The sequence below is a fragment of the Rattus norvegicus genome, chromosome 4, assembly GCF_036323735.1.
Source record: "Rattus norvegicus strain BN/NHsdMcwi chromosome 4, GRCr8, whole genome shotgun sequence".
Classification (NCBI taxonomy): Eukaryota; Metazoa; Chordata; class Mammalia; order Rodentia; family Muridae; genus Rattus; species Rattus norvegicus.
In genome coordinates this window covers 164,014,248-164,033,818 of record NC_086022.1, presented here as the reverse complement: position 1 = coordinate 164,033,818, position 19,571 = coordinate 164,014,248, and the positions used below count along the sequence as shown (strand labels likewise).

The 19,571-nt window shown below is 40.4% G+C and overlaps 1 protein-coding gene and 1 pseudogene across 3 annotated transcripts in view; one reads left to right on the top strand and one right to left on the bottom strand.

Annotated features, from left to right (window-relative positions):
- Positions 1-5,513: 5,513 nt before the first annotated feature.
- Clec2gl1 (C-type lectin domain family 2, member G like 1) overlaps positions 5,514-19,571 on the bottom strand; it is a 35,935-nt gene continuing 21,877 nt past the window's right edge. For 2 of the 3 annotated variants that reach the window (XM_017593051.3, XM_017593050.3), the window contains 4 exons: positions 13,591-13,716; positions 12,495-12,673; positions 11,829-11,935; positions 5,514-9,005 (listed from right to left, as the gene is read on the bottom strand). In XM_017593051.3, coding sequence (XP_017448540.2) covers positions 8,879-9,005; positions 11,829-11,935; positions 12,495-12,673; positions 13,591-13,716 — 539 coding nt within the window. In that variant the 3' untranslated portion in view covers positions 5,514-8,878. The remainder of the gene's footprint in view (positions 9,006-11,828; positions 11,936-12,494; positions 12,674-13,590; positions 13,717-19,571) is intronic. The other variant, NM_001402575.1, reaches the window with a different exon arrangement.
- On the top strand, positions 9,471-11,277 carry Cbx3l3 (chromobox 3 like 3; annotated as a pseudogene).

Below are 19,571 nucleotides of genomic sequence, written 5' to 3'. Positions count from 1 at the left end.
AGTGGCTAAATCAGCTACCTGACAGTCCTCAGGGTCTTCCTCCTCATTTGAGCCTAGTCCTTTGCCCTCCCGTGATTTTTTTTCCCCTAATGAATCATTTTGAGACTTGGGGTTTTTCCTGTGCATTGCCTAATGACAGTTACACAGGGAGGAAGGAGAGGAACAAAACATAGCCTTTCCGGGCCAAGAAGACAAGTCAAGTTGAGATGTCTACATCATAGTGAAAGATCCCCGAAGAGAGAGACCCTTACTCAAGTCTCGGGAAGTCGCGGACCCCAGATACAGAGAGACCATTTTGGATGTAATACGCAAAGGCGAGGTTTATTATGGAGATCTATTACGGAGATCTCCGGGCCGACACGAATCCCAAGCAGGAGACAGAGGTGTCGACCCGGAGTGGCTGGGAGAAGGGCTTTTTAAAGGAAGAAGTCACAAGCTCCAGGAGATGGGGGATGTCAAAAGGAAATACCAAAAATGTCACAAGGGGAAACTCAAAGTCACAAAATTGTTCTTAAGACTCTAGGGTTTAAATTAGGGGAAAGGTCAAGCATTCTCCTGAGAACAGATCCTGATTGTCCTTTAGGGTAAATGTTTGTCAGAGTTGATGAGGCATCTGCATCTGCATCTGAAACACATCTGGTTAGGCTTGGCCTTCGGTTTCCTGAAATACTCTCTGTAGGACACATTGGCTGGAGGGCACAAAGGGGACTTGAACAAACATCACAGGGGCAGAACAAAACCCATTACTCATTTACTCAGTCCGGTGATAAACTGGAGGGTCAGTGTCTCCGAACCTGTTCTCCTGCATTTTTAACAATCTGTCTTCCTGAGTCAGAGCCTGTTGCTGAGTTTTGAGCTAATTTAAAACGCTGTCTTTCAATAGGTAATCCCCAGACAAGATTTAAAGTGGAAACTTAAGGAGTCTTTGGAAAGTCAGTTGTGTCTGATGGTGTTTTGCTGGGGCAAACACATGAAGGAGTGTTTTCTTGAAGCAGATGCAAGTGAAATGATGTTTTGCTAAAGCAAGCATATGAAAGGACAAATGATGAAGGATTATTCACTAATGACAGCATGATGTATTGGTTTTCCTTACATGCATTTTTGAGCTCCATTTGTCCTAACTCCACAGAGATAAATGCATGAGAACACTGTGAGATGAACCTCTTCCAGAACCTCTTGAATGAGACTCAGTGATCTATGCAAAAGCAAGAGAAGTTTAATTCAGATATGTGGGGGTCCTCCCACTTCAAGAGGAGATGACCCAAGGCAAACTCTAACAGAGACTTATATACCTTGTAAACAATTGAGGTAGAATTCAAACAGTTTGGGCACAATTTGCACAATGGTAACTAGGCAGGGCACTATGCATTTGGTGAAGCAAAACAACTTTCAGATCTAACTCAGTGTACCATTCAAGACCTTCCCAAGGGTGTGGGGGTGTGGGGGGAGTTGGTTGGAAGCCACAGTAGTTTTATGTGACAGTTTGGCTTATAGCTGTTCCAGGAACTAAACCAGCTTTTCTCTTCCTGGAAGGGAGGGGTCCTTGTGTGTAGGATGTCATACAGATGAAGGCATGTACAAGCTAGAATGAGGCCTGCTATTGGATGAAAAGGAAGAATGGGCAGGAGAAAAGTTTTAGAGAGAGGAGGAGACTAGAGCAAGGTGAGAGAAGCAGTGGAGACAACATGGAGGCTGATGTTAAGATTCCTCTCTGCACCTTTAAAGATTGTTATGAACGCTCTTAAGGAATGAATATAAGAATGGATGTGTATAGGGCTTTGTGTGTATAGATGAGCAAATTATATCTTAGCACTTGGATCAGAGGTTATTGTGTTGTGTGTTCTTTCATGATGTGATTTAATTTTAAGAAGGTATGCCATGGTTGGATACGCCAGTCTGCCACAAAATTGGGATGTATATTTCTGGCATGGTGGCAACCTACCATGAGAATCTCTTGGGTAGAGAGATTGATGCCAAGCTCAGAGAGAAGCCATCGGCAGTATGATGTGGGATAGAGCAGAGTGGGTGAGACACTTTGCTGACTGAGATGAAGATGTCTACCAGATATCTTGGGGCACTGAGATGCCAGATCTAGTGCGGGGTAAAAGACAACATTTTTTTAATAATTTTACACCAACACCTGTACTCAGAGGTCTGAATTATCCCACTGGCCACAGATTGGCCCCAACTTTGGCTCTTTCAACACTTCTCGAAAAGTTTTTGCGGCTTCTTGCTACTTCCTCAAACTCAGGCCAATTGGCAGAATGATGTCAGCTGACACACATGGAGTTTTATTAAGACATACTCGTGTGCTGAGGCAAGACACATGCCAAGGCAAGACCAGTGGAGGACACGTGATATTTGAAAGGAGTATAAATAGGACCTAGTGGATTGTAATAGGGTCTTGGCTTGCATAGCCAGCTTTGCAGTGTTTCTTGTTCTCCATCTTTGCTGATCTTTGCTTCACTATGAGAGGCACAGCAGAAAACAAAGGATTGGTCAAGCTACTTGTAGTCAATTAAGACAAGCAACACATTTATGATTTGTATGCCTTGTTAGACTTGTGTGCCTTTGTTTAGATAATGTGATAGAAGCATCCTTTACTGGTTAACAGACAAACACAAAACATCTGAAGAAGGAGGATAGTTGGGTTCTGGGGCCTGGGAACGTGAACACAGTTTTGATTCTGTCAGCAAGACCTTATTCCTGAGATAGTACACTCAGAAAAACTACCTCCTAACACATTACACTTTTTATTACTTTAAAAAAAATTTTCCTGCATGAGTAAAGCACAAGTTTTTAGAACACAAGACAACTTTATGGGATCAGGTCCATTCTTCTACCATGTGAACGCAGATGCCCAACTCAAATTGTCAGGCTTAGTGTCAGGGTGGCATTACCTTCTGAGCCGTATCACAGACTCTGAATATTATCCTTTAATAAATAGTAAAGATATGTTATGTATGGTGATACACAGCTTTAATTCCATAAATCTGGTGCTTACACATAGTCCTCTTTACAAAAAATTTAATCTTTATTATTAATACAGTTATAATGTCAGAGCTAAAGAGAGAGAGAGAGAGAGAGAGAGAGAGAGAGAGAGAGAAGCATGTGACCTGATATTTTGACGCTTTTGGGACTTGTCAGTGCAAGGTAGTGAATTATCAAATAAAATCTAAAATGTTTTGTTTTTACAACTTAATAATATGTAAACCACTGCAGGAAATTTAATGCTTAAGGAGGTTCAGTAACTAACTGTGTCTTGCTAGGAAATGAATCTAATGAAAATAAGATTCAAATGACGTGTTTGAAATTCTCAAAAAATTAAATAAGAAAGTAAAATGACTTGTTTATAACATGTTCTTAGTCCACTTTGACTGAAAAAGGAAAACTGAGAAATCTAAAAGTATTTTTAAAAACATTCCTTACCAATCAGATTAATAATACCAATTGGTTAACCCTGTCTAGGTCTCCCTTTGTGTTGGGCATTGAATTTTATAAAAGAATGTTGATGATTCTAAAAATATTTCAAGGCCACAGAACAGTAATCATTTTTTGTGATAATGGAATTGAAGACTTAAATTTCAAAAAGTTTGTCACAAACAAAGTCCGGACATGCCTGAGGGAATTTGAGATAGGGCTCACCGGCCCGGCTGTCAGGGACACTGGCCATCTGGAACCGCCCCCTCCCCTTCCTTCACTCCCTGAGGATGGGTCATCCCCCTGCTGAGTGAGATGAGTCACCCTACCCACATTGCTGAGATACTAGGTTGCATGTATGCTTTGCTGATGTAACTCCATGCCAAAAGTAACTGTGCACCATTTGAATCAGCCAATCATGTGTAACCGCACGAAATCCCCTGGCTTTCCCTATATAAACCCCTGCCTTTAGAGGCTCGTGGTCGGCTCCTCTATCTCCTGTGTGAGATGCGTGTCGGCCCGAGACCTCGGTGTTGGCCCGAGACCTCGGTGTTGGCCCGAGATCTCGTTAATAAAGCTGCCTCTTGTTGTTACATCAAGATTGGCTTCTCGAGTTTCCTGGGGCACGCCGCCATCCCTGGAGCGAGAATCTCCCCATTTTGGGGTTCTTTCAGAATCATTTCACAGTTTTATTTGCCCTTCATTTTTTAAGGTCCCAGTCATTCAAAGAAAGGACTAATGGGAAAGGGGAGAAAAAAAGCTTCATATCTGGTCATAAAAGGAGAGATTATCCCCTTCAAAATTTTTGACCCAGAATTGTTCCTACCTAAAAGAAATGCAGGGACAAAATGGGGCAGATACTGAAGAAAAGGCCATCCAGTGACTGGCCCAAATTTTGATCTATCCCATGGTCAGGCACTAAACTCTGACGCTATTGATGCCATGTTGCTATGTTGCGTTTGCAGACAGGAGCCTACAGTGGCTGTTCTCTTGTCAGGATCCATTTGCCACTTCTCTGGACAAAGGGGGAAAAAGAGAGAGAGAGAGAGTCTGCCTGGCAAGCACAATCAAGACAGCTCAGGGTCTATTGGCAGATTCCTTGGCCTGCTGAGGCATAAAACAATAAAAAGTGATATACTTGAGACTCAAAAGGAAGATCCTATTGACCTTGGTAGTAGAAACATGGAGATTTTGGGGTAAGAACAAATGTCCTTTATATATTTCAACAACATTGTTCCTGTTAGCTTGTGGCTTTGCTTCGCACGGTACTGTAGTATAAGGAGGCTGTGAGAAATACACTCGGGGCTGACATGGTCCGAGACCTGCAGCCCCCCATACCTGTCTCTTGCATCTTTTTTCTATCTTTTCTATAATCAGCCTCACTTCCCCCTCAGAGGACTGTTTGACTTTGGACCAGCCAGACCAGTATAGGTGGCATTCAAATAGAGACTCTCTGAGAGTGTGGGGATTAAGTGGTGGACAGCACACACACACAAAAAAAAAAAAAGCACTCAAAATAGGTAAAGGTGTGGTGAGAATTTCCTAGGACTAAAAGACAGAAAAATACAGATAAGAAAGCTCAGAAAAAGTAAGAAAACTCATGAAAAGTAAAAAAGAAAAAGGAGGGGCAGGAATGGAACCAACCATATGCTTTTTGCTTTTTGTATCATTAAAATAGAGCAACAGCAATCACATAATTTTTTAGATCTTGAAGAGAAGGTTTCTCCTTGGTTTCCTGAGGAAGGTACAATGCACTTAACCTGGGAACTGGGTGCAGAGGTGTGCTTGGCAGCAGCCAGTGAAAGGCCTTGCACAGCCACATTCAGGGCTCTGCTGCTCTGCATTCACAGCAGGAGCATCCACCCACCCGCAGGGAAATGGAGACTTTAACAGCCAGCAGCAGCAGGATGAAAGGAAAGTGCATGAGCCATGCAGAACTCCCCCTCTGGGGCTCTGCAGCAGACAGCACTGCAGACATCTTAGCTCTGGCATGAGTAAACACTTAGGATTCCTGGTTTTCATGCAGGCAACACAGAATATAAGTTACATTAACTAAAATATGTGATGCAAGTCAGAAATTATGTACATTAAAACATGTTTGTAAAATGTATACTTTATTCAAATAACCTCAGAAGATAACCCATCTTAATGACTACATACATATTCACATATATACATGCATGCATATAAGTTGTACATATTAAAACTAAACTATATGTTAAATATAAAGTATACAAGGTGAATAGAAATTATACATTTAGTATCAATTATATACACTAAGAATGAATCCTATGCATTAGTGTATACATTATATACAGTAAATAAAATATACATTAAATGATGATATACTTAAATGAAAAGTATATACATTAAATATAAAATGTGTTCAAAATATAAATTAAATATAATTTAAATCTATGAAATATGAGTCATAATCTATATAAAACGCATAAGTTCACATTTCCTCAAGGACAGAAAATTGTGGAACAAATCCATGAAATCAGTTGCTTAAAATAAAAAAGGGAAGTTGTATACTCCTTCACTTTTATTTTGAATTTTTAATAGATGCCAACAGATTCTTTGTTGCTAAGTGTTTATTGCATCCTTCAAGTAGGCTACTTATACTCAGGTGAAAGGAAAGGATCCACTTATTGGCATATGACATGGTACTGATCTGGTATTAATACAGGGAAGAAAACATGTTTGCGTTTTGCCACCAGATGATAAAAGAGCTCAGCTAACTCAGTTGCTAGAGCATGAGACTCTTAATTAAGCCCCATATTGGGTATAGCAGAACGTGGCTTTATGATCCTTTTCACTAAAGTCTATCACCTATTCTTTTAAGAGGAATCGTCACAGCTTTTACTGATGTCAAAATAGAGTTACATAAATTCAAGTTCCAACATCTTCCCTACGGAAGCTGGTAAATTCAAGTAATAAATGTTGGAGGTGCTACAAAAATATTTTGAGGTATATAATTGCAAGTTATAGAGATGTAAAAAATGATTTTTTAAATGAGAGTAAGAAATGGTGTTTTATATTCTATTTTAAATGAGAGTAAGTAAGGTGTTTTATATTCTGCCCCCACACTTTTTATTAGTTCAAAGTTCCCAATTTTAACATTCATCAATGAAATTCTGATAAGTTAATAAAACATTGACAGTTTACAATTCAATCACAAGCTCAAAATTTTAATTTCCCTTTAGTTGTTTTCTGAATATAAACTCAAAGATACAATATTCAACTATAAGAAGGCTGTGAGGAAGCTGAGGAATGCCGAATGGCTGAGAAACACCTAAAGAAATGTTCAACATCTTTAGTCATAAGGGAAATGCAAATCAAAACAACCCTGAGATTTCACCTCACACCAGTGCGATTGGCTAAGATCAAAAACTCAGGTGACAGCAGATGCTGGCGAGGATGTGGAGAAAGAGGAACACTCCTCCATTGTTGGTGGGATTGCAGACTGGTAAAACCATTCTGGAAATCAGTCTGGAGGTTCCTCAGAAAATTGGACATTGAACTGCCTGAGGATCCAGCTATACCTCTCTTGGGCATATACCCAAAAGATGCCTCAACATATAAAAGAGACACGTGCTCCACTATGTTCATCGCAGCCTTATTTATAATAGCCAGAAAATGGAAAGAACCCAGATGCCCTTCAACAGAGGAATGGATACAGAAAATGTGGTACATCTACACAATGGATATTACTCAGCTATCAAAAACAACGAGTTTATGAAATTCGTAGGCAAATGGTTGGAACTGGAAAATATCATCCTGAGTGAGCTAACCCAATCACAGAAAGACATACATGGTATGCACTCATTGATAAGTGGCTATTAGCCCAAATGCTCGAATTACCCTAGATCCCTAGAACAAACGAAACTCAAGACAGATGATCAAAATGTGAATGCTTCACTCCTTCTTTAAATGAGGAAAAAGAATACCCTTGGCAGGGAAGGGAGAGGCAAAGATTAAAACAGAGACTGAAGGAACACCCATTCAGAGCCTGCCCCACATGTGGCCCATACATATACAGCCACCCAATTAGACAAGATGGATGAAGCAAAGAAGTGCAGACCGACAGGAGCCGGATGTAGATCGCTCCTGAGAGACACAGCCAGAATACAGAAAATATAGAGGCGAATGCCAGCAGCAAACCACTGAACTGAGAATAGGTCCCCTATTGAAGGAATCAGAGAAAGAACTGGAAGAGCTTGAAGGGGCTCGAGACCCCAAAGGTACAACAATGCCAAGCAACCAGAGCTTCCAGGGACTAAGCCACTACCTAAAGACTATACATGGACTGACCCTGGACTCTGACCCCATAGGTAGCAATGAATATCCTAGTAAGAGCACCAGTGGAAGGGGAAGCCCTGGGTCCTGCTAAGACTGAACCCCCAGTGAACTAGTCTATGGGGGGAGGGCGGCAATGGGGGGAGGGTTGGGAGGGGAACATCCATAAGGAAGGGGAGGGGGGAGGGGGATGTTTGCCCAGAAACCGGGAAAGGGAATAACACTCGAAATGTATATAAGAAATACTCAAGTTAATAAAAAATAAATAAAAAAAACAAAAACAAAAACTAAAACAAAAACAAAAACAAAAACAAAAAAAAAAAAAAAAAAGAAGGCTGTGAGAAATACACTCAGGGCTGGAGTGGTATTGACCTGCAGCCCTCCCATTATTGCATCTGTTTTTTCGTCTTTCCTATAATAAGCCTCACTCCCCTCTCAGAGGACTGTTTGACTTCGTAACAGCCAGACCAATGCATCTTCTGAGGCTCTACCAACAGCTGACTAAGACAGATGCAGATATTCACAGGCAATCACTGGGCTGAGGTTGGGGACACCTATAGAAGAGTTAGGGGAAGGATTGAGAGAGCTGAAGAGATGGCAACTCCATAGGAAGAATAGCAGTGCCAACTAACCTGGAATCCTAGGAGCTCCCAGAGACTAAGCTACCAACCAAAGAGGTACCTGGCTGGTCCATGGCCTCCAGGACATATGTAGCAGAGGACTGCCTTATCTGTCCTCAGTGGGAGAGGATGCACCTAATCCAGTAGAGAACTAATGAGCCAGAGAAAGGGAATGCCCAGGGTGGGGTAGGGTGGGCATAGGACAATAGGGGGAGAACATCTCCTCAGAAGTAAATGGGAGGGGTATGAAGTGAAGAATTCTGGAAGGGGGGCCAGGAGGGGACAGAATTTGGAATATAAATAAATGAAATAATTTTTAAAAGAGAAAGAGAAAAAGGTAGAGGTTACTAATACTGCTGTGATTTAGTTTATGTTTAAGATATGACCTCCAAAGCAAACTTGTCCACAGTTGTCATCTTTGATGTCACCACACATTATGAACTTATTATTTTAGCAGATTGTTAATGAGGCAGCTACTGTAGAGAAGATGTTATGTTCCTCATGATTGCTATGATATACTCTCTACCCAGGATACAAAACTACTTGCACTGTGAGGTGTAGTTGTTGGGCTTGCTACAAATCCAATTCCTTTTTATGTAGTTCCTGCTACTGCTGATCCCACTGTCACTCAGGAAACCAAGTAGTTCATCTCCTCGGATGGAAACCCTAAAGGAAGAAAAAAAAAGATTTCTGCAGAGTCTGCCATTGCATTCAGTCCTGCAATCATATCTCTCATCTTCTACACCTACTTATAATATGGATCAGAAGCACAGTCCACCAGACTCCCATGCACTAGTTTTGCCTAAGGATTTATACATCATCAGGGTTTGACTTGATCAGGACACCTCTGTCACTCATCCATGTTGAACCCTGTAATGTGTGTACAATGTTCGCTGCCACGTTCATGTGAACTGCAGCAGTGGGTGGCCTCACAAGGGTGATATTCAGTGCTCTCTTGAACTATTTTACACATGTATGAAAGTGGAGGGAAATGCGCCACTTAGTAAATGGCTGATAGCTCTTTAATTATGGTCATAAAAGGTTTCTTGTTCTACCCTTCCAGTGAAATGGGTCTGTTCAAAACGGCTATGCTCACATTCAAGAGCTGTCCCCGAGCTGAAGCGCACAGGCGGGAGACTGCAGGGTCCACGGCCCTGAGCATCTGAGTGCTCTTCAAGTCTCCGATTAAATTTTAAAAATGGCCTCCAATAAAACTACATTGCAAAAAATGGGAAAGAAACAGAATGGAAAGAGTAAAAAAGTTGAAGAGGCAGAGCCTGAAGAATTTGTGGTAGACAAAGAACTGGACCGTCATGTAGTGAATGGGAAGGTGGAGTATTTCCTGAAGTGGAAGGGGTTCACAGATGCTGATAATACTTGGGAACCAGAGGAAAATTTAGATTGTCCAGAATTAATTCAAGCATTTCTTAATTATCAAAAAGCTGGTAAAGAAAAAGATGGTACAAAAAGGAAATCTTTATCTGACAGTGAATCTGATGGTAGCAAATTGAAGAAGAAGAGAGATGCTGCAGACAAGCCCAGGGGCTTTGCCAGGGGCCTTGACTTTGAGCGAATAATTGGTGCCACAGACAGCAGTGGAGAGCTAATGTTTCTCATGAAATGGAAGGACTCAGATGAGGCTGACTTGGTGCTGGCAAAGGAGGTGAATATGAAGTGTCCTCAGATTGTCATCGCCTTCTGTAAGGAGAGGCTGACTTGGCATTCTTGTCCCAAAGATGAAGCACAATAATTGTTTGCATATATTTATAGTTATATATAATGTATATTATATATAATATAATTATAGATTATATATATATATATAATCTGGATCTTGGGTTTTGAATTACTAGTGTGGAAAAAATAGCATTCTAATGAAAATCAAGTTTGATATGCTGGTTTTGAAAGTATTGACAGTAGTTGGGATATTTTTCGTTTTTGTTCTGCATCAAAAGGCACTGATTCCTTTGAGCAAGTAAGAGCTTTCTGTAGTTGCTTCCTTTAACAGTAGAATATTTGATGCCATGTTGTATTTCCTCAGCTTTGAAGAACAGCTTTTCTTAATTACTGGGGAGATTTTACAGTCATTATTCAAGTCAGAACTTATTTTTAACTGGGACACAGAAGGACCATTCTGGATTTTTTTGTTTGTTCGTTTGTATGCAGTGTATGCATAAAACACATAACCTGTCTGTCTTATCTTGTTTTTAATACTCAAAAGAACTGAATGTGAAAACGCAAGTTGATGAGATTCCATCACCGTGAACATTTTCCTGAAACCATAACCTCTCAGAATAAGCAGAGTCTATAATTTATTGTATAGTTTAAAACCAACCCCATCAGAATTGATGTATTATCAAGTAAATACAGTAGTTTATTTACAGAATGTTGTCCATACGAATACCCCTTTCAGAAAATGGAATTAGACAACAAAGTAGTATGATTTAATAACAAGACTTGGCCGAGTGTGATGGTGCGCACCTTTAATCCCAGAACTCTGGAGGCAGGTGGAGCTCTGATTTAAGAGGCCCCTGGTCTACAGAGGCAGGTCCAGGTCAGCTGGTCTGTGTAAAGGTTCCTCTGGTGAACCATTCCTTTGTAGAAAGTTAAAATCTGCACTAAAAGGTTATGATTCATGGAATCTGTTTGATGTGGAAATAGAATCATGGTTGGAGCTGATGTTGGCGATTTAAGACCTGCTGACTAAGTGCGTGAACAAAATTTGCTAATATCAATTAATGCCCTGCATGCTTTTTCTTTACCCTGACTCATTCCTTACTGGAAGGATCAATCTTCTCAGTATTTGCATACTGGTTCATTGAGTCAGAAAAGTAACTTTGTAGTATCAGAATGTCATCCAACTGTATATTTACTTTATTGTAAATAATGGTGAACAGTGGTCAGTAAATAGTTTTATACTCCTTTAAAAAAAAAAAAACAAAAAAAACAAAAAAAAGAGCTGTCCCCATTGATCATTTATGACTAGACCTTAGGGGAGATTCTCAATGCTCCTGGAGTCTCTGCTTCTGTGACCAGGTACAACCATGCAAACAGAGGACTGATAATTCTCAGATTTGCAGTTCTAAAGTAGCTTCCTATGGTTTTAGAGACTTCCTCAGCAGGTCTATCTAACCACAAGGACAGTTATCACCAAGGAAAGGTTTTCAAGTGGTCATAGCAGACATCTACCCCAGATGCCACCATCATGTTAAATATTTGGAGGGAAATGACTATGTAAATGCTTTGAAGATGATGGCTAGTAGACGGAAGAGTATCCAATAGATATAAATTTATCAGGATGTGGAATTTTCTGGGGGTTGGCTGTTGCATGAGGTACACATGCCCAGGGCACACCTCTAGCCCAAGGGCTTTTTTTCTTCCTTCCCAGTACAGTTGGCCTCACATGAAAGCCTTTTAACCCTCATAGCCACAACTTACACATATCATAACACACAAACACATTAGAAGGAAAACATTGTGAAAACATACAAGTTGTTATACTCAGTGTTATCTGTCCACTTCCAAGGGTGCTCTGAGGACTCTCTGTGCAAGCCAATCCAGTAGTTAGATGACCCCTTGTATCTCTTCACAAAATTCTGTCAATACAGAAAGTGAACATTTGTGTCTCTGTTTCAGATGATCCTGGAATCTCTCCACTCTACAGCTTCCTCAAGAGATAACAGGAGGGCATAAATGAAAGTCACAGATTTTGGATCTGTATTAGTCCCCATTCCCACGGAATCCACTTGATATCTGTAATTCTAATGAACTTCATTTGAAGTAAAGAACCAAATGTAATGATACATTCCTCTGTGGCCAGATTAGTTCTCAGCTAACCTCCTATTGCAGTTATTAACAGTATGCAACATGTTCTATCTCATAGGAAAACGCTCATGTCTACCAGGTATTCTAGTAAAATGGCAGATCTGACCTTCCAGCTGACTGTGAGCGCTGTGTGAGAGAATGTTTCCTGGATGTCTCAGGGCTCCAGTCAGAAGTCAAGCATCAGCAAATGGCACACACTCACACGTGTCCCATGTCTCCATGTGCGTGGGATAGGATCCTTCCTCATGCTTCATCTATAACTTCTCTATCTCAAGGCAGGACAATATTCAATAGAACAAACAGACAAACCAATCCCTGCCCATTCCTTACCAGCTCCTCCTGGTTGTCAAATCGAGCTAGTTGGGACTCTTGTGCCTTGCAGAAGTCCTGGCTGAATGTCCAGTTACTTGCATATTCAGAAAAATAAAAGCATTTATTTCCAACTCCAATCCAGTTTCTTGGGCAAGCAGCGTAGGCATTTATGTTTGAGATCTGTGGTGTCTTTTTTACTAAAATGAAGATGATACAAGGAATTGTAACAAGCATGTCTTCTCTCTTTATGGAATACCCCCCTGAGCTCTGCTGTGAGGTGTGAATTTGATTGTAGCTTTCCTAACTGATCTCTAGGAATCCTCTCCTGAGCATGATGTGCTTTTATCTAAAGTCTCCCACCTTGGGCCTGTGTTCCATTCTCTCTTGGGTGCTCATTGACAGTACAGCTCTCAAGAAGTGCATTTCTATAATAGCATCACTTCCTGAGTTTTGGGTGACTGATTACTACAGTAGGGATGGCTACAGCAGCAAGCACTCTGTATGGACATCTATTGGCTACCAGACTAATAATTGAGATAGCAGTGAGGACTTTGCATAGGTAGTATATACAGTGTAAACACTAAAAGATAATTCACACACTTAAGAGGACAGTGCAAGGTTTTACTCTACTAGTCTAGAAGAAATGTAGTATGAAAATCCTATAAATTCATCACTTCAGGAACTTTCCATTTAATATTTTCAAAACACAGTTAAGACCAGTAACTAAAACCATGGGTTATGGAGGAAGGCAATGTACCTTCCTGGCCATATTATTTTTCTCTGTCCTTACACTTGTTACAGGATCCTCCTTGGAGTTTTTCTTCCTTGTTCTCTGTCTTGGACAGTTCCCTCAAGTAGACCTATGTTCCCTGCATCTCTCTTGTTGAATGTCATCTTCCCAGAAATACTGAGCCTGGCTTCCTGTGCACACCACAGCCTGTGCTGTTCCTTCACTGCATCTTCCTGCTGGAACCTAAGTCCCCAGAGAACAGGAACTTCCAGGTGTTTTCTCTGGAGCCCTTCCCACAATGCCTGGCTCACAGTGCTCAGTGAGTATAACTGACAATGTGGATGTGGACAGAGGGACGCAGGATTTGGAGAGTGAGTCACTCACCTGACAAAGCAACAGAAAGAGCAACTACAGCTACAGTGAGGACTAGGATCACTGCATAACAGCAGTAAAGCTTAGCAGGAGATTCAGGGGAGAAGATTCTGAGACAATTTCCATGGAGCATTTCACCTGAAAAATATAAATATGAGAACACCAATCTCAAAAATCTTTCAGAGAAAAAGATAAATTTACTACAGGATCGTCTGTAGATTTTACTTATACTTTTCTAATGCAAGGCCCTTCATAGAAAGGTCTCGATCTATAAATGATGTTCTTGACTCTTAAGAGACTATAGGAAAGTGAAACAAAATGTTTGCCATACAATATTCCAGTTATTAAACTAAGGGCCAATAAAAGAGCAATAAACAGAGAGAGGGAAGATCACGGAACAGAGAGCTACCCACAGGATTAGTGTCATCAGAATAGACCTAGTTAAACCAGAGAGGAACACATGAATAATAAAACAAAGAGCTAATTAATGTGCCAGGTTTGACATCACCAGAGCTATAATTCTAGCTCAGGGGAGGTGCAGACCATAAAGTCATGAATTCAAGGCCAGTCTTAGCTAAATACTGAATTTGAGGCTGAGACTATATTAGGATTGGTTCTATCTATCTATCCAACATCTATATAAACTATAATGAACTAACAAAATCTAATTCAACATGGTAACAAATAAGAAAATAAAAAAGGACCATTTCAGTAAATTCAACCAAAAAACATATGGAGAATTCAATGTAAGTCCAAAGTAATAACTCTACACATTAGGACTTGAGGAACATCTGACAAGAAGTGTATAGCTACTAGTATTCTCATGCTAATTATGTTTCCAAAAAAAAAAAAACCGTTTGCAATGTCCAACACATAAGACTGAGGTATATTATCCCTAATTAGTTCTGATTGGTGCATAAAGATGCAGACAGCTAATGACTTGGCAGACCAGACAGGGGCCAGACTTTTAGGATTCCCAGGCTAGGGAGAGAGGCATGAAGAAGAGGAAGGAGATCCTCCCATCTGGGAGAAGGAGAGCCAAGGAACCATTAGTAAGGAGTAACTTCAGAATATTGGAGGGGGTGGATTAAACATGTGGAGGTTAGGAAGTGGCCCAACCAATGAGCTATTTAAGGCATATAAAAATATAAAGGCTGTGTTTATCCCGCCACCAGGATCAATTTTAATAGCAATCAATTTGGTTCAGCTACAATAACCAAAAATAAAAATTCAATTACAGCCAGCAGGAATGATCCCCATGACCACTCCCATTGAGAAAGAGCAAGGCAAGGATGTCTGCTGAACATTCTGGCGTGACTCTGGGGGTCCTAGCTTGGACAATAAGGCAAGAAAAAGAAATAACAGTCTAACTTCAGAGATAAGAATATTGATAGCCAGACAACATGGTTGCATCTACATATAGAGTTCTAAAGAGTTTATTAATTGGCTATAAAGGTAAGGAATGAGTTTGCAATACTGTAGGAAACAATGCCAATGAATGAAATCATTTGCATGTTTGAACACTAGCAATTGCCAAAGGGAAACTCATATGTAAAGATAGTATGTATCACAGAACTGTCAAGCAAGCAATTACACCCCCAATAAAACATATTCACATTCAATTTGGGAACAATAACAAGTGCTCTTAACCTCTGCACCCATTCCTCCATTCCTCCCACTGTGTTTTAAAGCTCTCAGTACATTTTAGGTACAACTTCTTTTAAGTAAGAGAAGAAAAACACTGCCTGTCCATTGTTTATCTTTTTTTTTTTTATTAACTTGAGTATTTCTTATATACATTTCGAGTGTTATTCCCTTTCCCGGTTTCCGGGCAAACATCACCCTCCCCCCTCCCCTTCCTTATCAGTGTTCCCCTCCCAACCCTCCCCCCGTTGCCCCTCTGCCCCCAACAGTCTAGTTCACTGGGGGTTCAGTCTTAGCAGGACCCAGGGCTTCCCCTTCCACTTGTGCTCTTACTAGGATATTCATTGCTACCTATGAGGTCAGAGTCCAGGGTCAGTCCATGTATAGTCTTTAGTTAGTGGCTTAGTCCCTGGAAGCTCTGGTTGCTTGGCATTGTTGTACATATGGGGTCTCGAGCCCCTTCAAGCTCTTCCAGTTCTTTCTCTGGTTCCTTCAACGGGGGTCCTATTCTCAGTTCAGTGGTTTGTTGCGGGCATTCGCCTCTGTATTTGGTGTATTCTGGCTGTGTCTCTCAGGAACGATCTACATCCGGCTCCTGTCCGTCCGCACTTCTTTGCTTCATCCATCTTGTCTAATTGGGTGGCTGTATATGTATGGGCCACATGTGGGGCAGGCTCTGAATGGGTGTTCCTTCAGTCTCTGTTTTAATCTTTGCCTCTCTATTCCATGCCAAGGGTATTCTTGTTCCCCTTTTAAAGAAGGAGTGAAGCATTCACATTTTGATCATCCGTCTTGAGTTTCATTTGTTCTAGGCATCTAGGGTAATTCAAGCATTTGGGCTAATAGCCACTTATCAATGAGTGCATACCATATATGTCTTTCTGTGATTGGGTTAGCTCACTCAGGATGATATTTTCCAGTTCCAACCATTTTCCTACGAATTTCATAAAGTCATTGTTTTTGATAGCTGAGTAATATTCCATTGTGTACATGTACCACATTTTCTGTATCCATTCTTCTGTTGAAGGGCATCTGGGTTCTTTCCAGCTTCTGGCTATTATAAATAAGGCTGCAATGAACATAGTGGAGCTCGTGTCTTTTTTATATGTTGGGGCATCTTTTGGGTATATGCCCAAGAGAGGTATAGCTGGATCCTCAGGCAGTTCAACGTCCAATTTTCTGAGGAACCTCCAGACTGATTTCCAGAATGGTTGTACCAGTCTGCAACCCCACCAACAATGGAGGAGTGTTCCTCTTTCTCCGCATCCTCGCCAGCATTTGCTGTCACCTGAGTTTTTGATCTTAGCCATTCTCACTGGTGTGAGGTGAAATCTCAGGGTTGTTTTGATTTGCATTTCCCTTATGACTAAAGATGTTGAACATTTCTTTAGGTGTTTCTCAGCCATTCGGCATTCCTCAGCTGTGAATTGTTTGTTTAGCTCTGAACCCCATTTTTAATAGGGTTATTTGTCTCCCTGCGGTCTAACTTCTTGAGTTCTTTGTATATTTTGGATATAAGGCCTCTATCTGTTGTAGGATTGGTAAAGATCTTTTCCCAATCTGTTGGTTGCCGTTTTGTCCTAACCACAGTGTCCTTTGCCTTACAGAAGCTTTGCAGTTTTATGAGATCCCATTTGTCGATTATTGATCTTAGAGCATAAGCCATTGGTGTTTTGTTCAAGAAATTTTTTCCAGTGCCCATGTGTTCCAGATGCTTCCCTAGCTTTTCTTCCATTAGTTTGAGTGTGTCTGGTTTGATGTGGAGGTCCTTGACCCACTTGGACTTAAGCTTTGTACAGGGTGATAAGCATGGATCGATCTGCATTCTTCTACATGTTGACCTCCAGTTGAACCAGCACCATTTGCTGAAAATGCTATCTTTTTTTCCTTTGGATGGTTTTGGCTCCTTTGTCAAAAGTCAAGTGACCATAGGTGTGTGGGTTCATTTCTGGGTCTTCAATTCTATTCCATTGGTCTATCTGTCTGTCTCTGTACCAATACCATGTAGTTTTTATCACTATTGCTCTGTAATACTGCTTGAGTTCAGGGATAGTGATTCCCCCTGAAGTCCTTTTATTGTTGAGGATAGTTTTAGCTATCCTGGGTTTTTTGTTATTCCAGATGAATTTGCAAATTGTTCTGTCTAACTCTTTGAAGAATTGGATTGGTATTTTGATGGGGATTGCATTGAATCTGTAGATCGCTTTTGGTAAAATGGCCATCTTTACTATATTAATCCTGCCAATCCATGAGCATGGGAGATCTTTCCATCTTCTGAGGTCTTCTTCAATTTCTTTCTTCAGTGTCTTGAAGTTCTTATTGTGCAAATCTTTTACTTGCTTGGTTAAAGACACACCGAGGTACTTTATATTATTTGGGTCTATTATGATGGGTGTCGTTTCACTAATTTCTTTCTCGGCTTCTTTCTCTTTTGTGTAGAGGAAGGCTACTGATTTATTTGAGTTAATTTTATACCCAGCCACTTTGCTGAAGTTGTTTATCAGCTTTAGTAGTTCTCTGGTGGAACTTTTGGGATCACTTAAATATACCATCATATCTTCTGCAAATAGTGATATTTTGACTTCTTCTTTTCCGATCTGTATCCCCTAGACCTCTTTTGTTGTCTGATTGCTCTGGCTAGAACTTCAAGAACTATATTGAATAAGTAGGGAGAGAGTGGGCAGCCTTGTCTAGTCCCTGATTTTAGTGGGATTGCTTCAAGTTTCTCTCCATTTAGTTTAAGGTTAGCAACTGGTTTGCTGTATATAGCTTTTACTATGTTTAGGTATGGGCCTTGAATCCCTATTCTTTCCAGGACTTTTATCATGAAGGGGTGTTGAATTTTGTCAAATGCTTTCTCAGCATCTAATGAAATGATCATGTGGTTTTGTTCTTTCAGTTTGTTTATATAATGGATCACGTTGATGGTTTTCCATATATTAAACCATCCCTGCATGCCTGGGATGAAGCCTACTTGATCATGGTGGATGATTGTTTTGATGTGCTCTTGGATTCGGTTTGCCAGAATTTTATTGAGTATTTTTGCGTCAATACTCATAAGGGAAATTGGTCTGAAGTTCTCTTTCTTTGTTGGGTCTTTGTGTGGTTTAGGTATAAGAGTAATTGTGGCTTCATAGAAGGAATTCGGTAGTGCTCCATCTGTTTCAATTTTGTGGAATAGTTTGGATAATATTGGTATGAGGTCTTCTATGAAGGTCTGATAGAATTCTGCACTAAACCCGTCTGGACCTGGGCTCTTTTTGGTTGGGAGACCTTTAATGACTGCTTCTATTTCCTTAGGAGTTATGGGGTTGTTTAACTGGCTTATCTGTTCCTGATTTAACTTCGGTACCTGGTATCTGTCTAGGAAATTGTCCATTTCCTGTAGATTTTCAATTTTGTTGAATATAGGCTTTTATAGTAAGATCTGATGATTTTTTGAATTTCCACTGAATCTGTAGTTATGTCTACCTTTTCATTTCTGATTTTGTTAATTTGGACACACTCTCTGTGTCCTCTCGTTAGTCTGGCTAAGGGTTTATCTATCCTGTTGATTTTCTCAAAGAACCAACTTTTGGTTCTGTTGATTCTTTCTATGGTCCTTTTTGTTTCTACTTGGTTGATTTCAGCTCTGAGTTTGTTTATTGCCTGCCTTCTACTCCTCCTGGGTGTATTTGCTTCTTTTTGTTCTAGAGCTTTTAGGTGTGCTGTCAAGCTGCTGACATATGCTCTTTCCTGTTTCTTTCTGCAGGCACTCAGCGCTATGAGTTTTCCTCTTAGCACAGCTTTCATTGTGTCCCATAAGTTTGGGTATGTTGTACCTTCATTTTCATTAAATTCTAAAAAGTTTTTAATTTCTTTCTTTATTTCTTCTTGGCCAGGTTATCATTGAGTAGAGCATTGTTCAATTTCCACGTATATGTGGGCATTCTTCCCTTATTGTTATTGAAGACCAGTTTTAGGCTGTGGTGGTCCGATAGCACGCATGGGATTATTTCTATCTTTCTGTACCTGTCGAGGCCTGTTTTTTGACCAATTATATGGTCAATTTTGGAGAAAGTACCATGAGGAGCTGAGAAGAAGGTATATCCTTTTGCTTTAAGATAGAATGTTCTATAAATATCTGTTAAGTCCATTTGGCTCATGACTTCTCTTAGTCTGTCTACGTCTCTGTTTAATTTCTGTTTCCATGATCTGTCCATTGATGAGAGTGGGGTGTTGAAATCTCCCACTATTATTGTGTGAGGTGCAATGTGTGTTTTGAGCTTTAGTAAGGTTTCTTTTACACATGTAGGTACCCTTGTATTTGGGGCATAGATATTTAGGATTGAGAGTTCATCTTGGTGGAT